The sequence below is a fragment of the Caretta caretta genome, chromosome 7, assembly GCF_965140235.1.
Source record: "Caretta caretta isolate rCarCar2 chromosome 7, rCarCar1.hap1, whole genome shotgun sequence".
Classification (NCBI taxonomy): Eukaryota; Metazoa; Chordata; order Testudines; family Cheloniidae; genus Caretta; species Caretta caretta.
The window spans coordinates 25355622-25377809 of record NC_134212.1 but is presented as its reverse complement, the minus strand read 5'-3'; the positions used below and the strand labels follow the sequence as shown (position 1 = coordinate 25377809).

General features: G+C 42.6%; 1 protein-coding gene across 6 annotated transcripts in view; it reads right to left on the bottom strand.

The window, feature by feature from the left end:
- The window catches only part of DNAH12 (dynein axonemal heavy chain 12), a 177429-nt gene that overhangs the window by 84222 nt on the left and 71019 nt on the right, over positions 1-22188 (bottom strand). For all 6 annotated transcript variants that reach the window (XM_048856800.2, XM_048856798.2, XM_048856795.2 and 3 more), the window contains 6 exons: positions 20125-20244; positions 18412-18600; positions 17560-17714; positions 9408-9546; positions 7184-7350; positions 3940-4195 (listed from right to left, as the gene is read on the bottom strand). In XM_048856800.2, coding sequence (XP_048712757.1) covers positions 3940-4195; positions 7184-7350; positions 9408-9546; positions 17560-17714; positions 18412-18600; positions 20125-20244 — 1026 coding nt within the window. The remainder of the gene's footprint in view (positions 1-3939; positions 4196-7183; positions 7351-9407; positions 9547-17559; positions 17715-18411; positions 18601-20124; positions 20245-22188) is intronic.

The following is a 22188-nucleotide window of genomic DNA, read 5'->3' as shown; positions in this document are numbered from 1 at the left end:
CCAACATTTCCCAGGAAAGGGGGGGGTGCAAGTGTTGGGAGGATTGTTCATTGTTCTTAAGATCCAAGGTCTGGGTCTGTAGTTACCTAGGCAAATTGGTGAGGCTTTTTACCAAACCTTGTCCAGGAAGTGAGGTGCAAGGTTTTGGGAAGTATTTTGGGGGGAAGGACGCGTCCAAACAGCTCTTCCCCAGTAACCAGTATTAGTTTGGTGGTGGTAGCGGCCAGTCCAAGGACAACAGGTGGAATATTTTGTACCTTGGGGGAAGTTTTGACCTAAGCTGGTAAAGATAAGCTTAGGAGGTTTTTCATGCAGGTCCCCACATCTGTACCCTAGAGTTCAGAGTGGGGGAGGAACCTTGACAAGGTCCATTGTGGGAACTTTCCATTGGTTGAATATGAGCTCTATGATGGGCCTCTGCAGAAACCATTCTGCTTGTGATGAATTGTTTGCTTAAGTTGCCTGCTTCATTGTTGCTGACTCCAGAGAAGCGAAGAGCTGTCAGGTTATCCTGGGCTCAAGGGTGCCAGAACCTTTGTAGAAGTGGGGGAACCACTGGTGCTGAAACCTGGGGGAGGAGGGGGGCATACCATCCACTTTTTTTTAGCCTGGGTGTAGTCGGGGGGCAGAAGACCGCAATGCCCGCCCAAATTGCAAGCCTCGGGCAGGCACGGAGCGGGGTCAGCGGCAGCATTTCCCCCACAAAGTACGCCCATGTTTAAAAGTTGGGGCATGACCCTCCAGCTTTTAAAAGTGGGGAGACCATGGCCTCCCATCCTGCCCCCTGGTTCCAGGGCTGTTGCCTGGGCTGATGACAACATGTCCGTAACTTGACATCTTCTTGACAGAGGGATGATGTGCAGGTGCCTTCTTGTTTGTATAGGTAGTACACTATAGAGGTGCTGTCTATCAAGATTTGCACTGTGGAATTTTGAGGAAGAGGTAGGAATGTCATGCAGGAAACCATTATGATCTGTGAGCTTCAGGACATCTCATGTCATCCTGGAAGCAGGTCCCCTACATCTGGAGATTGTCTAGATAACCCCCAACCTCCTCTTGATACGTGTATGACTATGTCATGGTCAGGGGCGGGGGGGCGTGAGAAAGGTACCCCTCTACATATGGTCTTGGGGCTAGCCACCAACTCAGCTCTGAGATGATGTGAAGTGGAACCACAACTTCCTTGTTTATCTAGTGTCCCAACAGGGAATGCACTGATCTTAGATTTGTAGAGGCCACAGATGAAGTCTGGCAAGCAGTGTCACACATATGCATGCAGACATGTGACCTAGCAGACCAGAAAAGTCCATAGTATCATGGCCAGATTTTATCTTACTCCATTCAGTACTGATTGCAGGGACAAGAACCTGTTCTCAAGGAGAGATGGTTTTGCCATCTAGGCCTGGGGCGAGAGATGATTTTTCATAGTTCACCAGGAGGTGTAGTTGGGCAAACAAGGAGAGGACTAGCTGTCACCATCTTTTGCTAGGATCCTTCACTTATCAGCCAGTTGTCTCAATATGAGTAGACATCCAGGCCTTTCATCTTTATGTGTGCCCCCTACCATTTCTAGGAGTTTTGTGAAGACTGCTGGGGCCATGGAGAGTCCCAATGGCAGTACTCTGTGGATTGATAATGGTTGAGTCTTACTGTGAACGGTTGGGCCTTACTTCCTGGGGACCAAATGAATAGAGGTGTGGAAATACCTGGCCTGTAAGTTGACAGCCATGAACCAGCCTTGAGCATGAAGAGAGGGAATGATGGGGGCAAGTGTTACCATCCTGAATCAGAGACAGCGCATAAAGACTCATTAGGGCCAGGATAGGAAGAAAATCCCTTTTCTTCCTCACAATAAAGAATTATCAGGAATAGAACCCTCTTCTCCAGTACATCTGCAGTACCGTCTCTATGGCTCCTAGAAGACGCAGTGAGGCCACATCTGTTTATAGTAAGCTCTCTTGAGAAAATTTCCTGAAGAAGGATGGGGAAAAGGAATGGATAGAGGGCAGGGATTGGAAATGGATTGGGTAAACATGGGTGATGATCTCTAGCACTCATGTGTTGGATGCGTGGCAGATCAAACTCAGTTGTAGAGAGCAATGCAGCTTCCAAAGATTGCCTTCTACTCTGGACTGGTTCTGGTGTGGCTCCTGACAGTCCTCACAAATCCGCTGTCCTGAAGCAGATGCATAGTGTGTTATGAGGAGGTGATGCATGGCTTCTTGCTGAGTAGATAGCAGGGTTGGCTTGGCTGGTACAACATAGTTCCCTGCCTCGTCTGAGGTGAATATTGGTAAGGTTTATGATAAGAGGCCGGTGTGTACCTCCCCAAGGAGCACAGAGTGGCTCTCAGATCATTCAGGAAATGTAAAGCACTATCCATGTATTCACTAAATAGCTCCATCGACTGAAGAGCAGGTCTTCTTTTGTGACTTCCATCTCCTTGGGTATGTCTGAAGCCTGTAACCATAAGGCTTTTTGTATCATTATGGCTGTAGCCATGGATCTGCCCTTCATGTCCAAGGTGAAAGTGGCTGCCTGGAGAGTAGGCTTAGGCACTTATTAGCCACCCCTGTCTGTGACCTTAAGCTCTTTCTTACTATCTTGTGAAAGCATGGCTAAGAATGGTGACACTGTCCCACTTTAAAAAGTTGTACTCAGCCAAGAGAGCTTGATAATTAGAAATACAAAGTTTCAGGGAGGCAGAGGAGTGATCTTTCCTTCCAAAAAGGTCCCATTTTTTAGACCTTTCTCCTTTGTGGACTAGATTTTACCTGGACCACAGAGACAACTAATTATCTAATGGGGTGACAGAAAAATATTCAACCTTTTCTGTGGGACTTGGTACAGTTTCTCAACCCTTTTTGTTGTGTCAGGAATGGTGGTAGCTTTCTTCCATAGATCTTCAGTTGGGTTGTGTATTTATCATTTATCAGGAGGGCAATTCTAGCAGAGTCTAATGCAGTCAGGATGTTGAACAATTTATGGGGCTTCTCCTGTATCACCAAAATCTTGATGTCCAACATATCTGCTATCCTCAACAACAGCTCTTGGAAAGCTTTGCAATCAGCCAGGGTCGGTATGAGAACAATCACTTTGTCTGGTGATGATGACAAGAAAAGTCTTTTGGAAGTAAGGGAGCATAGTGTCATTCTCCTGGTCCCATCTGACTGCACCAGATACTCCGTTCTGCCTGGTGTCAGTGGTCTGGCCAGGAATGTTATCTGAGAATTTGATCTCCTCCATTTCCTGGAGTGAAATGGTGACCATCTTCTGGAAGCTTGAGACAATGGTCCCCAGTATGCCTAAAAGGGCTATGGTGGCATGCCATAAGGGCATGACTGGCTCACATGGTGTCCACTGCTAGTCATAGTGAGGCTGTGACTCAGCTCTAAAAGAAAAGCTGCCCAGACTCTCCAGTGAGTTACCTGCTGACCTCTGATGCAATTTCCTACTAGGAAAGGAAGATGATTGTCCAGTAAAGCAGAATGAGTAGAAGAATTAGCCAATATTAAGGAGTAGCAGATTGGACATTGCTAGATTCCATCATGCCTCCATAGGCAATACAAGGAAACTGAGGGACAGCTGCGGACACTCCGCCCTTACGCCCTTGCACGGGAGCACAAGCAGGCACTAGGTGGAGGTGCAGCCCCAAAGGACACTGCTATTGGAAAGACTCCAATCTTGCAGACATGAAGTGTGATGTGTACCGATAGTGGTACCCACACTGACACATAAGTTTCCAGCAAAATAAAGCTTTACCCATAAAAATAAGTTAACTTAATATAAATAGATGCCGTTGAATTGTCTATACTTTGAAAATAGTAATGGGGACTAGACTTCCCAAACTCTAATATCATCAGTTAAATCAATCTGGAACCCATAGAACTTTACCAAGTAATAGAAAATAGAACTTTCAGGAAAGTATTTGTTTCTTACCTCCATTGTGCCACTGACAATTTGGTTTCCAATTGTGAAGAATTCAGGAGCAAATTCGTTATTCCTAAGGTAGAAAGCTACTATGGTAGAGAAGATACGGACCATAGTTTCATCACTAAAGGAGTTAATGGTGCAAATGTTGAAGTGTCGCAGAAAACGAGACGTAACAGGATTCCTCCCACCTCCTGGAGGTCCCATAGCAGCTATCAGTTGTATGTCAACCAGTGTAATTTTATTTGTGTCCTTTAAGTCGTACCTTCAAAACAAATTACAATATATTTAGACAATTACAGATACAACAAATCAGTCCTAATGCAAGTAGTCTGATACATCTGCACTACAGAATTTTTTAGATATGATACCTTAGGCCTCAATTCTACAAAGACAGCAATGCACATGAACCCTTGAGTTGACTTCAGTGGAGCTTCACGTGGGGTCAAGGACCCACATGTTTTGCTTTGAAGCATTGAGGCCCAAATCATTAGTTTTAATCTGGGATTCACAATTCCATCCCATCCCACAGTTTTGTGTGACAACAACTAATAGATAGATTGTAAGCTCTCAGGGACAGGGATAATTTTTTTTGTTCTGTGTTTATACAGACCTAGCACAATAGAGTCCTGGTCCATGATTAGGGCTTCTAGAAGCTCTGATAACACAAATAAATAATAGCTAATGACAATGTCAACTGGAGTGTTATACTTCCTGTATTCAAGAGCAACAGATACCTGCAGGGATGAAAATGCTGGGGGATTTAGGTTCTTCCTTTTGCTATATTCCCTAAAATGTAAGGGTTTTTTTAATTTAAAAACACATATTTCTAGGCCTCCTGGTTGGAAAGTTAGTCTTCATATCATAAAAGGGCACTTTTATTTACACAATCAGGTAGACTGAAATAATACATCAGCGTAGAAGTGTGAACTTTGCCTACATCTGTTGTTATTTATACAATGCCAGTTATAGCATAGACCAATAGAGTTGATGGGTACCTGCCTCAATGAGTTTACACTTTTATTTTATCTTGAAAGAACATTAACTTCAAAGCTTATGTTGGAGCATTTAAATACTTTCAAATTTGAAACAATTTGACCAATATGCAGTAGTTTAACCACGTGAATTTAAATACATTGTTTTGCACTATACATGATGACATATTTAACCAACAAATTAGTATAGAAACATAAACAATTATTTATGAATTCATGGTCCTTAAAGATCTACTAATTTTCTTTATTTACTTTCTTCAAAATTTATGATCCAAATCAGTTATAAGTGGATTCTTTAAACAGTTAAAATTAATGCTCTGAAAAAGAAACAAAAAAGTATCTCTGAACTTTCTTTCTGAAGTTCCAAAATTTTCCATGCCTTATATTTGTACAGAATTAAAAGAACTGGAGGAGATTAATTTGCAGAGAAAGTCCAGAAACACTATGAGTGTACTCGCTGGAAATGAGACAGCTAAGGAAGATAGTAATAGAAGTCTTCAAAACACTAAAATTAGATATTGTGGGTAGAGCTGGATAACCTTTTTTTGAATTAATTTATAAAACCCAGGACTCATGGACAGGCTAAAAAAGGGAAATTGAAGGCAAAATTATTCTGGCAAAAAAGTTTTCACTAGAACTGAGCAAGTAGTATATAACAATTTCTGTTTGTAGAATATTCATGAGCAGATGACTTCTAATTTATTCATTGATAGTTTTAAAAGTATTTTCATCTTTGTTGATATATTGCAGACAGTATGCTGTAAGTATTCAATACTTGATATTTGCCATCCAAGTTGTGTTGCTTCATTAAGATTAGTCAGATGAGTCACAACACACATCGTTTTTAACAAACATTTGTGTGACATGGGCAGTCATTATCAAATATCAGAGGGGTAGCTGTGTTAGTCTGTATCCGCAAAAACAATGAGGATTATGCCCAAATAAATCTGTTCATCTTTAAGGTGCCACCAGACTCCTTGTAGTAATTATCAAAGTTTGATGCATAGGTATTCACCAAAACTGAATTTTAATTTCAAGCACTAAGTTTGCATTTATTCTTTTGGGAATCATAAAGGGATCGTGTACATGCTGGAGCAAATTCATTAAAATTTTTAGCAAATCTTTAAAGATTTTTTACAATATTTGCCCACCAATAGCTTTCAAAACACCTCTGATAAGTACACTAATAAGAGAGTTGTACAGATTGCTAATTTTTAAAATTGCTGGCAGGTCTGAAAAAATTGTTTTGCTCTACCAAAAACGAAATATTTTGTACAGATATCAAGATATTTTAAAATAAAATTAAAGAAAATTTCTAAGTGAGAAGTCATTTTGAATTAAAAAAAAATCAAAACATTTAATTTTGAAACCATTCAGCAAAATTTACACAAATTAATTAAATGTTTTGGTTGTTCTGAATCTGCATTTGCTTAGTGGTTTGAGCACTGGCCTACTAAACCCAGGGTTGTGAGTTCAAACCTTGAGGGGGCCATTTAGGGATCTGGGGCAAAAATTGGGGATTGGTCCTGCTTTGAGCAGGGGGTTGGACTAGATGACCTCCTGAGGTCCCTTCCAACTCTGATATTCTATTTCTATTTCCAATTTTTCGCCAAGAAAAGTTTCATCCAAAACATTTTGCACTGCTCTAGTCACTAGGAGCGACTAACATGGCCATATTTTAAAAAATTGAGCAAGTCCTTAACAGGAAAGATTAATGGCTATTAGGAGTACAGTCACTAGATCTGTAGCAAGGTTGGACTCAACGTTCAGGCCCTCTTTTCAGGCCACATGTTCCAACTATTTTACACTATCTATAAATTTAAGAGAATCCTGGAAGCCATGATTAACTGGCAGATGAAATTTAAGATTAACTGATTCAACAACTGGATTTCAGACAACAGCACAAATCACTGATTTCATTTGCTGAATTGATTAAATGCCATTGCAACTTCAATGGTCACAACCCTGTTAGGTCTGGAAGGTCACTCTGAGAGAAGGAATGGTGGGGAAAATAAATACAAAAGTGGGACTAAAACTGGAGAGAAAAAAAACAAAACTTATGAGTGTATGACTAAAAAGCAAAATAAGGATTATTTAAAATGTAAATAATTTTAAAATGACAATGTTATAAAAGAATAAAAATAGCATTTATTTTTAAGAGAACAATTCTGAAAATTAAATTGAAGTTAATAAATAATGATAATGGCAAAATTATCCACTAATTTTCTGTAAGCTTTAGATCTGTCTTGAATAGTTACCAAATTCCATGGTCAAAAAACTGTCTTAAAAGTTCAATAGGCGGCTGAGCTCCATATTTCTCCAATGCAGGCATATTCATATCATCTACAAAGATGACACACTTTTTTCCCATAGGAGGGCCAAATACTCCTTTGCGTCTTTTGTCCAGTCTCGCCATAATAATGTTCTAAAAAACAAAATGGGACTATTTAAAGCATTGATTTAATATGCAGCCCAACTATATTACATAATGGAATATAAATAGTGTACTGAAACAGTTCATGGCTTTAATAATTAAGAAAATGCAGAATTGGAAAATACAGATATGAATATTAACTTTTTGTATTCCTCTTTGTCTTGTTATTTGGTGAGCTTACTAAAATGAAAAAAATTATAATGTGTTTTAATTTATTTCTGATTTCAAGTTTGCTTCCTCCTGATTTTAGTGGTCCTACTTATCTGCTGAAAGTTGAGCATATGCTTAAATGCTCCACTATGTCAGGGCTCAGCACCTCAGAAGATTGAGCCCTAAAACTTTCCTGGCCTTAATCTTACAATTTGCTCTTTGTGGGTGACCATACTGCTACACCCACACAGAATCACAATGGTATGTCTACTCATATTTAATTACAAGATCAGGTCCTTAATTTGATGGTGTCAAGGAAACCACTCACAGCAGAGATATAGTACTATCTCGGTGAACAACAAAGGGAAATTTGGACTGTGGGAAAAATTTCTTTAACAGGAAAAAGAAGAACTATCCACTAACAGGAAAATTACTCCAGATTTATGTAGGATTTCAACACACTGCAATTACAAAAAACATTTAATATATTAAACAACAGAGAAAACATATGGTACAAATTTCTACAAAACTGGTCACCCACCTTTGTAATCGTACTTACAATTTTCAAACCAAAGAACCCTGATGAGACCCATTTGCACTGGCATCAGGCAGAAAAGTTTGCACAAGCAAATCCCTTTGTGGGATCAAAACCAAAGCATCTGCATAACCAAAAACTGTGTAGCATTTGGGTATATAAATCAAGTACTACAGTTAGATGATTACAGTAACCATTCATTTTGTCTGGTCAAATGTAGATTGCACACATCCTCCTGAGTTTTTGTGCTTACAAAATGCTTATTTTGAGAAACTATATACATAAAAACTTAGCTATGAAAGCCAGTGAGCAGGTAACATCTTAGTGTATGCTTTGATACTAGAGCAGTAAATGTTGAAACTTCCAGGTGTTTATTACAATTTTTGGAGTGTGATATCAAAAAAAGCAAAGCAAATTTAAACATCAGGTTGTTTTAAAAATTAAAAAAAAAAAAACAACCAAAACCCCCAATTTCACTAATATGCCATTTAGCCACATTCTCATTCTTAATGATAAGGGTTAGCTTTGTTGAATCATAATAAATCATTTCTGGAACTTTTTTATTACTTTATATTCTTTTCCAAAGCAGAGAATTTTTATTTATTTATCTTAGATTTCTAAAATCAAGTCCAGCTTACGTCTCTGAACACATATACACAAATGAAATAAAACCACAAAGATTTGGTGACAAATATCAAATAAACATTAGGAGGCTTAACCCCAATTAAACCAAGCTATATGCTTATCCACTAAGGGTTTGTCTACACTGGCAATTTACAGCGCTGCAACTTTCTCGCTCAGTGTTGTGAAAAAAAAACACACCCCTGAGCGCAGTAAGTTTCAGCGCTGTAAAGTGTCAGTGTAGACAGTGCCCCAGCGCTGGAAGCCGTACTCCCAGCGCTGGTAGCTACACCCCTCCTGGAGGTGGGTTTTTTAGAGCGCTGGGAGACCTCTCTCCCAGCGCTCTGCTGCGATCACACAAACCACGTTAATGAAGTTAACGTTATGACGTGGTCTCCATTAACGCTTTAGCGTTGCCAGTGTAGACTAGCCCTAAGGCAACAACCTCAGTGAGCAGATGGGCTCTACACTATGCCCTGAAGATCAGCAAACACAGGCTCTATGAGACTAAAAGGAGATGTGAATTCGAGGGCCAGAGTAAAGTAAATTGAGTCTATGCTGATATTTTGTTTTTAAACAACATTTCATTGACATTCCAGGAACCATACTATAAAAATATCACAATAAAAGTATCTTGAAATGACAGAGCCAAATCTTATCCAGTGAACAAATTCCAAGTACATTTACATCTCTGTCTATATAATCTCATTTTAATTAATGTAAACCAGCTGTTCCTACCAACCTGGATCTGATTGGCACTGGTCCGTGCTGAAAAATTAATGAAGAATGGAAAGTATCTTTCCTTTTCCAAGTTGTTCATTAACTTATCCTTCACATATACAGACTTCCCAGTACCTGTTGGTCCCACAAAAAGCAATGGTCTTTGCAAAAAAGAATAAAAATTTACATTAGTCAATCAAAAGCAAAATAGTAAATAAAACATACACCCAATTAAACTAAAAATGAAATACTGAACAAATCTGCTCTACTTGTAAATACATGTAAACCACTAAAAACACAAAAATGTTCAAAATGCGTGTTAAATTTTATTCTTAGTTAGACACTCCTACAACCCCACTGAAATAAAGATGCACTTAAAATTAATGGGGTTGCAGAGGTGTAACTAAAAGTAGAATCAGGCTTGCAAAGTAGAGGGACCTTACTGACGAAGAAATGCATAGTCTGAAATACACTTCATTGTGTCTACACTGTAATCATAATTCTGCTCTGTTAAAGTTTTTAAGATCAGGAGTAAATAGTTCAGAGGGCCTTGTGCATGATTTTGACACTAGTGTGAATTTTACCCACCAGAAATAGGAAGTTTAGAAATGCCAGCTGGGATTTTTCAGTGACTTAGGTGCTCAACTCCCTTTGAAAGTCAATAGGATTTAGACACTTAACTCTCTTATGCCCCTTTGAAAATTCCAGCTGTCACTATCAAAACTCCAGAAATTGTTGATATAAGAAGATAATTCACCTTCCATCTCAGGGGAGGGGAGGAAGTTTGATTAGACCTGCAGGGTACAGACAACCCCAGAGTTCCTGAGGGGAAGAGAGAGAAGGAAAGGGAGGGGTAAGCCTTTGCTCCACCCCCACCTCACCTAGAACACATATGGAAATTGTCCACAGAGGGATAAGGGAGGGGGTGGAGAGATTTCTCTGCCTCTCCCTGCTGCCATAAACTGGGAGAGTGGGAAAGAGAGCTGATAATCTCTCATGACCTCTCCCCTTCCTGCATGTGAAATCGTCAGGGTTTGCGGCAGCCATCTTGCTGCAGTTGCTGCCCCACTATCCCCGCCCTGTAATGGAGGTATAATTTCAACTGTTTCCAAGATGCTGTGGGTCTGACTGATGGTCAGTTTATGGGATCAGGAAGGAATTTGTCCCATGAGACCAGATTGACAAGAAGGCCTAGTTTTAAGTAAATAAGGAGTAAGGGCAGGAATTTAAAAACTGTATGTTTACAGGTGGAGTTTGTAATTCCATTGCAATTTATGACTCATGTTCACTGTGGGTGAGCAACTCAAACGGGTCACCTCCCAGAGGCAATCATGAGTGGGAGACCCTATTAGCCTGGAAGAAGAAGGGGAGACCTTAAGACCTCATAGACTGAGAGATCTTTCAAACCTACCATCATTCCCCTTCATGGGGGGAAGGGTGAGAGGACTCAGAGAAGGGCTGAATCCTAGGGGTCAGGCAGAAGAGGGCTAACCTTAATGTTTAGTTTTTTGGTATGGAGGCCATTTAACCCTGAACAGGACCCAAATGTATACCTAGTGTTTGAGAAAGGAGTGTATGGTATGTTAAGAGAAGGTTACTCACCCTGTGCAGTAACAGGTTGTTCGAGATGTGTGTCCCTATGGGTGCTCCACTGTAGGTGCGGCAGCACCTCCTGAGCCTGGGATGGGAGATCTTCATCAGCAGTGCTCGTTGGACTGCACATGCTCACCTTCCCCATCTCACACCATGAGCAGGATGTATATATAGCACTGGTTGAACCGCCTCCCAGTTCCTTCTTTGTTGCAGAATTTATGTTTCAGCTCCAAGGCAGAGGGGAGGAGGGTGGGTAGTGGAGCACCCATAGGGACACACACCTTGAACAACCACAGTTACTGCACAGGGTGAGTAACCTTCTCTTCTTCTTTGAGTGATGTCCCTATGGGTGCTCCACTGCAGGTGACTAGAAAGCAGTGCCCGTAATTGGAAGGCTGGGGCTTTGGAGCGGCATTTACTGCAGATGATAGGACAGTGCATCCTAGTAGAGTATCTGCTGATGCATCCTGAGTAATGGCATAGTGACAGACAAAAGTGTCTGCTGATGCCCATGTGGCCACTTTGCAAATGTAAATTATTGGAACATTATTGAGGAAAGCAATAGAGGAGGAGAGCGAGCGGTTGGAATGTGGTCTAGTTCCAGGAGGAAGCTGTCATTTGTGTAGTTGGTAGGACAGATGTAAACATTGAGAGATACACTTTGAAAGGCATTGCTTAGAGATGGCTGGACCTTTGGATCTTTTGGCTGTTGTGTGGAATAAGCATGGTGATTTTTGGAAAGGTTTAGTTCTGTCCAAGTAGAAAGCTAATGCTCATCTGACATACAGGATAAGCAATGCTGTCTCCTGTTGGTTGCTGTGAGGCTTTGCGAAGAAGCAAGGAAGGTAGATAGATTGATTGAGACGGAAAGAGGATCGTACCGTAGGTAAAAATTTTGGACATGGACATAGCTTAACCTTGTCTTTATGAAACACTGTACACGGGGGGGTATGCCATAAGGGCTCCAATTTCACCAACATGTTGGGCAGAGATGATAGCGACAAGAAATGCTATCATAGATAAGTGAATGTAGGAACATGTTGCTATTGGTTTGAATGGAGGTCTTGTAAGACAGCATGGAAAGAGGCCAGGGTCCCAAGCAGGGGTTGCATCCAGTATGTGAGGGTAAAGATTTTGGAGGCCCTGTAGGAAATGTTTTGTGAGTGGGTGGTTGAAAATGGAGCGGCCATCTATGTGGCAGTGAAAGGTTGTGATAGCTGCCAAATACACATGGATGGAGCTGGTGGATAATCCCAACTATTTAAGATGTAAAATATATTCCAGGATAAGTGGTAATGGAGCATTCATTGTGTCAGCCTGATAGGAGGCACACCAGCATTGGAATCTATGTGCTTCTAGTCATGTTACGTCACGTCTCCTCTTCACGAATACTTGTTTAACTGCTTCTGAACAGGTTATTTCTGAATCCTGGAACTATGGAGGAGTCATGCTTTCAGGTGGAGCAGCTGTGCATTGGGAAGGATGATGCGACCTGCATCCTGAGAAAGGATGCACGGAGGTAGGTGAAGAGAGATCGGAGAGTATACTGTCATGCAAAGGAACTAAGTATACCAGACTTCTTGTGGCCAGGTCAGAGCTATACGGCTGTTTGGGCCCTGGAGTACACAAGACAGAGGGGAAAAGGGAGGAAAGGCATAGATTAGCAGAGCATACCATACCATGAGGAATGCATCTCCCAGGGATCCGTGCCCCAGTCCCATTCTCAAGCAGAACTGAAGACAGTGGGCATTTTCTGATGTGTCAAAGAGGTCTATAGTGGGGAATCCCCAGCGGTTGAAGATGTGCTGAAGGGCTCATGCATCCAGTTCCCACTCGTGATCATGGGAGAATCACCTGCTCAGTGAGTCCCCAGTGGTGTTCTGGCATCCAGGGAGATATGAGGCTCAGATGGTGATGCCATGTTGGATACACCAGTTCTAAAATTTTAGTGCCTCTGAGCATAAAGAGGGGCTCTCACTCTGCCTTGCTTGTTGATGTAAAACATGCAGGTGATATTGTCAGTCATGACTCTAATGGTGCAATGTGCGATCAATGGGAGAAAGTGTTGTCAGGCATTGCGGACTGCCTGTAGCTATAGGAGGTTGATGTGCGGGGTGGATTCAGTGAAAGACCATCTGCCCTCGATTGTGTGATTGAGAAGGTGCGCTCCCCAATCGAACAAGGATGACTCATGGATGGTGCTGGATGAAGGAAAGGAATACTGACACAAACATTTTTGAGCTGAGTCCACCAGAGTAGTGAGTCCTTGACCATTATAGACATGGAAAGGAGTTCATGCAGGCAGTGTCTGTGATGGACATAGACTGTATGCAGCCACAGCTGAAGGCAATACATGTGTAAACCTGTGTGTTTTACCATGAAGGTGGCTACCACAATGTGGCAGAGTAGCTGGGGACATGTCCTGGCTGAGATCTGGGGGCAGGTTCTGACCTTGGATACAAGATCGACTGTAGTCAAGAATCTGTGAGCTGGGAGGAAGGCTGAAGCTTGTATGATATCCAGTTGTTCCCCGATAAACTCTAGATATTGTACTGCTGTCAGTGTAGATTTCTCCAAGTTTACATAAAGGCTGAGGCTCAAAAAAAGGTCCATTGTAATACGGATGGTGCGAAGATGGTCGGCTTTTGATGGGGCCTTGAGGACACAGTCATCCAAGTATGGAAAGGTGACAACACCCTCTTTGTGTAGGCAGGCAGTGATGACTGCAAGGACGTTGGGGAACACATGAGATGCTGCTGACAGTCAGAAGGGCAATACCTTGTACTGACAGTGATTGGTCCTCATGATGAACTGGAGTAACTGTCTGTGGGCAGGGTGTATTGTGATATGAAAATACGTGTCTTGGAGGTCGAGGACTGAGAACCAATACTCCTGCTCCAGTGCTGGGATAATGGTGTAGAGGGTAACAATCTTGAAGCATTGCAGTTTGACAAACTTATTTAGGTTTTGAAGGTCTAGGATTGGCTTCCCTTGTTGGATTTCTTTTGGACCAGAAAGTAATGAGATTAAAAACCCTTCACTCTGTGCTGGGACAGGACTGGTTCTATAGCTCCTAGTCACAGAAGATGATTTATTTTGTCTTGTAGGACGAGTGTCAGAAGTGTCCCTGAAGAGAGACAGGGAGGGAATGTGTTGGGGTGGGATAGCTAGGAAGGGGATGGAGTATCCTTCCCTAATGATCTCCAGAACCCACTTGTCTGAGGTAACGAGCCGCCATGATGGAAAGAAAGGGGTTAGGTATTCACCAAACTGGTGGGATATGAAAGACGGTTGATGTGACTGAAACAGGGGATGGCTTCTCAGGGGATGGCCTTGACCACAACTTCAAAATTGTTGTTTGATTGGAGGTGCATGAAAAGTAGCCCCCTGTGGAGTCGCATGTTTGCGTTTGGTAAGGGGCTTCTGCCAATGTTGCTGGGTATCATATTGTCACTGGGGAGCATATTGCAGTGTTGGGGATCATAGAGGAAGTTGATACTTCCCGGGGCGTTTCTTTGGCGCTGGAGTGTAAATGCCCAGAGAACGAACAGTTGCTTGGGAGTCCTTAAGGGACTGTAGGGAGTTATCTGTACAGACCATGAATAATTTGGAGCCCTCAAAGGGTAGGTCTTCAATGGTGGTTTGTATCTCCTTTGGAAAGCCTGAGAGTGCAGCCATGATGCCCATCTCATGACAATGGCAGTTGTGATGGAACAGGCAGAGGTATCCACAGAGTCCAAAGAGACTTGCAAAGCTGTATGGACCAAGATGTGCCCTTCACATTTCTGTGCCTGGAGTTGTTCTTTTTTGTCATCAAGAAGGTCTTGACAGAATTCCTGTATTTTAGAGTAGTTGGTGTAATTATACTTGGCCATGACAACATTGTAATTGGATAAATGGAACAGGAGAGTAGCAGGTGAATAAGCTTTGCATCCAAACAGGTCCATCGTTTCCAACCTCTATCATGGTGGGCATGTCGAGGTTGGTATTGGTGTCCCTTTTCTTGCACGACATTGACAACCAAGGAATTTGGGGTGGAGTGAGAAAACAGAAATTCAAAGTCCTTTGTGGGAACACAATATTTTTTGTCCATCTGCTTGCAAGTCGGTGGGATGGATGCTGGGGTCTGCCAGAGCACCTTGGAAGGATCGAGAAGGGCCTCATTGATAGGGAGGACTATTTTTGAGGAGGATGTAAGCAGGATGTCAAGCAGCTTATTTTATTAGTCCTTCACCTCCTCCAAAGGAATGTGGAGGGAGTCTGCAACCCTGCAAAACAACTCCTGGAAATTTTTGAAGTCGTCAGCTGTAGCGGGTGGAGGAATGATCTCCTCTTCTTCTCCTGATGAGGCTAAATGGAGTGGTGGTGGAATTTTCTCCTCTTGTTCTTCCTCCTCATCCACCATAGGGAAAGGCTCAGGCTCTGGTGGTCAAGAGATCAATGGAGAAGGCAAAGGTGAAGGCCTCTGATTTTCGTCCGTGGGAGGCTTCCCAAACTGTGCTCTGTACATGGCCCAAGGACCTCAGCATGGCCAATGCTGAGGGAGTTGCACGTGGGGCTGCATCCACTGTGGTCCATACCAGGGCCCTTGTCCAATGGTGGGTTGTGAGTAGTGTGTAGAGAGGAGGACTTTGAGCCTGTCTCAAGTGTGAGGGTGGGATGGAGTACTCCTCTTCCTCCTCTGCGTCACTAGGGAAGGGAAGTCTCATCCTTGGAGGGGAAAGGGTAGAGTGGTGTGATTTCTGGCAAAGAGGATGGAAGTGGAGGGACGTCATGTCTGAGAAGTGGTGACTCAGGTACATCAGAGACAGATAGGTCTTTGGGGTATCTAAACTCTTGGGAAGGAGGGAAGAGCATCATTCTCACTGGCACATGCATCACTGCTGAGGGAGAGTACATTCTCCTGAGCAGCCAGCAGAAGGAGTTGAAGACTTGCTTGGTACCGAGGGCTTGCTCAGTGCAGCAGACTTGCTCGGAGCCAAGGGCTTGCTCAGTGCGGCAGACTTGCTCGGTGCCAAGGGCTTGCTCAGTACAGAAAAGGACATCGGCACCAGCAGGCAGATCTGATTGGCACAGTTGGCACCAGTTTCAAAGGTCTTATGTCTCTGTCTCTAACACCAAGAGATGGCACTAAGGGCTGGAGATCTGCCCCGTTAGGGTCTTTAGATGTTTCGTGAGCACTGGTACCGGAGGTACTCAGATGGGCCCTGGAGCTATGTCCCATACCCGAGGATGTCGAGGCAACCAACTTTGCAGGGGATGGCGTTCTGGCAGGCGGTGTCTCAGCAGGTGATGAGGGAGCCTGTTTTTTTCCCCATCAGAGCGAGGAAGAGAAGACTTCCTTTTAGAAGGATGAGGCAAATGAAGGTCAGTAGATGACCCAGTGGAGCGTGAGGGCCATAGAGGGGTAGTGTCTGGGCCAGGGTCCAATGGTGGATGTAGTGATTTCTCCAGGAGGAGAAGTCGCAACCGAATGTCCTGGTCTTTTCTGGCCCTGGTATTGCGGTCGTGGAAATAAGCACACTTGCGGGATGTGTCCCTCTCCCAGGCAGTGAATGCACTGTGGGTGACTGTCCATTACCAGGAAGGCAATCTGGCAAGTTACACACCTCTTAAACCTAGGAGAGCCAGGCATAAGGGTGAGGAAAAAGCTCCGTGGTGGGGAAAGGCAGGAAGCAAGAAAAAAAAAAACCGACTAACTAATGGGGAGGTTAGAAGACATAAAAGCAAAAAAGCAAATATATATATACATATAGGGAGAGATCAAAAAGAAAGAACTATTGAAACTACACTAAAACTAACAGACAAGGCACTATCTAACAGGTCAAAAAGGACAAGTAGGCTTTGCTGTGGATTCCATCTCAGAACGAAGGTTGTAGAAAAGGAACTGGGGGGCGGTCAGATTGCACAGTGGTATATATACATCCCTCTCACGGTGCGAGATGGGGAAGGTGGGCATGTGCAGTCCAAAGGGCACATCTGATGAGGATCTCTGATCTCAGGCACACGGGGCACTGCCGCACCTACAGTGGAGCACCCATAGGGACATCACTCAAAGAAGAACCTCCCTTTTAAATTTAAAAGCTATTAAAATTGAAGCTTTCTGCTTTAAAATCCATCCCTGGATCCATCCATCCATCCATATCTTTGTTTCATTTTTCTGCATGTCTTAATCACTTAATTCATGACTAACTCATCTTTAACTCATGACTAATTTAAGAAAAATTAAGAGAAATTTAATTCTAAAAGAAAAAGAAAGGAGGCACCAAATCTCAGCAGCCATCCTAACAATATCAGTGGAACAGTGTGGGATGGATATACTGAATGCTGGATTATAAATCAAAGACTTTAAAACTAAAAAGTTTATAGAAATAATGTAATCAGATGCTTGAAAGTCTGTTTTTGTTTATTTTCTAATGAGCCAAGAACAGTATATTTTAATATTGATACATTCTGGTGGCCTGATACAGAAGTATTAAAGTCAATAGAAAGACTCCATGGATTTCAGTGGTCTTTGGATAAGGTTCTATATGAACAACAATGAAATCATTCAACGTTTTGCATGAAATAGACGTACTTACTTTCCATGGGTAACGCATAAATCCATCAAATAGGTATATCTGACTGTATCCATTGTTGGGACTATGAGGTCTTGAATCTTAACATTTTTATCATCACTATATTTAATGCTTTTAATGACTTCATTCCAATGCACCCAGCGTCCTTTGCCTTTCAACTAAGAAGAAACACAGATTTCAATTACAGTGGAAAATATAGTACTGACATTCAAAAGGTTTTCTTAAGCACTTTATTCTTTAACAAGTTAATGTAATATTAAGTATTTCAGGTGCTTATGTATTTATTTTCCTCATTGCACTAGTGATGAGCAAACATTAAAAGGAATGGAGGGTCATTTTAGAAATGGATGTTCAGACCCCCTTCTTTCCCCTATCTCTCTAGGACCCTGTTATCCAGGAAAATACGTACACATGCTTAACTTTAAGCATATGCATAGTCCCATTGAAGACAACAGGTTTATAAACATGCTTAAATTTTAAGCATGTGCTTCCCTCTATATGAAACTCAAAATCTCCAAGGGCCTCAACTGCAGCTGAACTGAAACGCAGCAGTCTAGACACGCCTTAGGTAGACTGGGTAGACATTTACTAAAAAGCTCTGTTTAGAAAGTCAGTGCATTAATTCTTTTTAAAAGAATAAATAAACTGATTATTAAATAAAATAAATTTTTGTCAACCAACAGTTGTTCATTTACTGCACTAAGGACCCAATCCTGTTCCCATTAAAGCCAGTCAATCTTGCCCCCAAAGGATACTAAGAAGCTAACATTTCCACCTAGCTGCTTTCTTCTCTCACTTAGATTTTGAGGATCTATTTAAACTACTCTAAAAATGAGCAATCAGTAAATCTCATACCTCATACATATAGTCATAGACCAAGCCTTTCTCATCAAAGGGACAGTCCCATTTACCCACAGCTGTTGGCACTGGATGAGCCTCAGACCTTCCTGCTAGAATATCCCTCATAAAGATATCAAAAAGGACTTGGCTGTCACTGTCACAAGTTCCACCAATGGACCAAACCATGGAGAAAGCAAAGCAAGCCTGTGAGTACAAGGAGGCAAACAATTACCATTCAGAAATGATAACTACTGTATGGTATGATCAACATATAAAATTACAAGGAATACTATTATGCTGAAAAGTGCTCATGGCAGCCATCATGTGGGTCTTTGAGCTAAGACAATCACAAACCTCATTAAGGATAAGCCCCCTTCTTTCAGGTTCAGCAGAAGAAGCAATTAAGCCCTTTTGTGTAGTGAGACAGCTGGAAGCAATTGAGGATACCACACAAGGCACTGAGCCATGTGGATTGAGGGATTCTTTGATTGCAAACACTAGAACTAGGAGTTTTGTTTTTGCACGGGGTATGTGTCTGTTTTAGAGGAGAAGGTCAGAGAAGCAACCATACTTATCACTGTAGTATCTAAGTACCTGAATGTGACCTTGAAAAGAAGCAGAGACAGAGCTTCTTCGACACAGAATTCACTACATCCTACTGCACAAATAAAACATGATATCAAATCCCTGATGACTTCAAATGAATATGTGATGCTGTAAATAGCCTCCAGGAGTGAAATTCACTCCCCCTACATAAAGCTTGAGTATTCAGACTCTACATAAGTGAAGTGCAGGGATTTGAAATGTACTCCTTTATCAAGCCAGGGCCAGGGCTCAGTGCTGTCCCACAGGAACAATGGACACAACCCTTCATGTTAATTGCGTGGGGCACAACATAGATGTGGATCCATGACCCTGCCCACAGCCCACTCACAGACCAACTCCATAGTGAGCTTCTGAACTAGCCCTGCATTGGCCAGTCTTGAGGCTACTTCCACAGCATGGCTACTCATCCAGCAGAGCCCTTATATGGGCTTAGTCTATAAGGACTTTGGGGTGCTCCTTGCACCAGGGATTAATTTCATGCATGGATTCTACTAAGACCATAAAACAAGTAAGTAAAGCATAAGCAGTTTGTAAATAGCTGCAGATCCCACACATCATTTCAGTCTGATATTCATTTTGGAGCTCTCTATTCATGTCAATCTCTAAAGAACATTTTAAGATTAATGTATGCCTCAGAAATTGCTTTTCTCATACCATGAAACTTCTGCACAACCTGACAAATGCATTGCTATAATATGCACATCATTCTTTCCACAATATCATTCTTTAGCTAGCTGCTTGGTCTAATTAAAACATGAATGAGTTAAAACAAAATGTTCTAAACTAATTGACAACAGATAGGAAAAGGGTTGAAATATATCTGTCTAGGTACTTATAAATCCCTTATCATGGTAGTGTTTGAGCACCTCCCAAGTTTTAGAAAAGTAGCAACAGTTTCTCAGCTCTCTCTTCTTTCACCTACCGAGTTAAAGTGAACTTGAATAGTTAGCAGAATGTGTGTGTGTGTGCGTATACACGAAGTGTATGTATGTGTATGCTTGCTCATGTGGTGTGATGCACTTATTGCAGGAAAGCCAAGATGAAAAGATTAATTTTGCAAGAGTCCTGTTACCAATTAATTGTTTTTTTTTCTTTTTAAAATACATCCAGTAAAAGACCAACCATAATCCATGTGCGGATGTTTTTGTTGGTAGGATCCTGTTGAACAGTTTGACAAAGTAACATTTCAAAAAGTCGAGTGAGAGACACTACAGCATTGCTGTTGCTTGTGGGAACCAGCTCCTACAAGACACAAAGAATGGAAAATGCTTGATATCACAGTACCAAATACTTCTCACAAATCTTAGTATATCTTTTGGAAACACAGTTAAATTATATTTTGGCTCTAAACAAAAGATTTAGGGGCAAGTGTTTTTCTTTTAGTTTCAAAATCCTTTTCCCTTGTCTTGTCCCTGAAAAGCTACCCTCTTAATCTGTAATTATGACAATCATGCATCTTTTAAAAAATTAGACACAATGTATGTAATCCTATAGGTGCAGCATGGGGAGCACCACTTATTGTATGGCATGTGAGCATTACATAAAATGCTTCCCCTAACATAAAACAATCCTTTTCCCTCCCCTCAAACTTCAGGTGAGATTACTTTTCACTCATTATGATATTGGTTAGCTTTGAAATATCTTTTACCTACAAATTTCACCTAATATTCTTGGGGTATGTCTACACTACGGAATAAGGTCGAATTTATAGAAGTCGTTTTTTTAGAAATCGGTTTTATATATTCGAGTGTGTGTGTCCCCACAGAAAATGCTCTAAGTGCATTAAGTGCATTAACTCGGCGGAGCGCTTCCACAGTACCGAGGCAAGCGTCGACTTCCGGAGCGTTGCACTGTGGGTAGCTATCCCACAGTTCCCACAGTCTCCGCTGCCCATTGGAATTCTGGGTTGAGATCCCAATGCCTGATGGGGCTAAAACATTGTCGCGGGTGGTTCTGGGTACATATCGTCAGCCCCCCGTTCCCTCCCTCCCCCCGTGAAAGCAAGGGCAGACAATCATTTCGCGCCTTTTTTCCTGAGTTACCTGTGCAGACGCCATACCATGGCAAACATGGAGCCCGCTCAGGTAACCGTCACCCTATGTCTCCTGGGTGCTGGCAGACGCGGTACGGCATTGCTACACAGTAGCAGCAACCCCTTGCCTTGTGGCAGCAGACGGTACAGTACGACTGGTAGCCGTCATCGTCATGTCTGAGGTGCTCCTGGTCGCCTCTGTGAGGTCGATCAGGAGCGCCTGGGCAGACATGGGCACAGGGACTAAATTTGGAGTGACTTGACCAGGTCATTCTCTTTAGTCCTGCAGTCAGTCCTATTGAACCGTCTTATGGTGAGCGGGCAGGCGATACGGACTGCTTGCAGTCGTACTGTACCATCTTCTGCCGAGCAGCCATGAGATGTGGATGGCATGCAGTCCTTCTGCACCATCTGCTGCCAGCCAAAGATGTAAAAGATAGATGGAGTGGATCAAAACAAGAAATAGACCAGATTTGTTTTGTACTCATTTGCTTCCCCCCCTCCCCTGTCTAGGGGACTCATTCTTCTAGATCACACTGCAGTCACTTACAGAGAAGGTGCAGCGAGGTAAATCTAGCCATGTATCAATCAGAGGCCAGGCTAACCTTCTTGCTCCAATAAGGACAATAACTTAGGTGCACCATTTCTTATTGGAACCCTCCGTGAAGTCCTGCCTGAAATACTCCTTGATGTAAAGCCACCCCCTTTGTTGATTTTAGCTCCCTGAAGCCAACCCTGTAAGCGCCCCTCCCAGCGTCAGAGCAATGGCAAACAATCGGGCATCTGAGAGTGCTGTCCAGAGCAGTCACAATGGAGCACTCTGATGGGGCTAAAACATTGTCGCGGGTGGTTCTGGGTACGTGTCATCAGGCCCCCGTTCCCTCCCTCCCTCCGTGAAAGCAAGGGCAGACAATCATTTCGCGCCTTTTTTCCTGAGTTACCTGTGCAGACGCCATACCACAGCAAGCATGGAGCCCGCTCAGGTAACCGTCACCCTATGTCTCCTGGGTGCTGGCAGACGCGGTACGGCTTTGCTGCACAGTAGCAGCAACCCCTTGCCTTCTGGCAGCAGACGGTGCAATACGATTGGTAGTCGTCCTCGTCGTGTCCGAGGTGCTCCTGGCCGCGTCGGCTGGGAGCGCCTGGGCAGACAT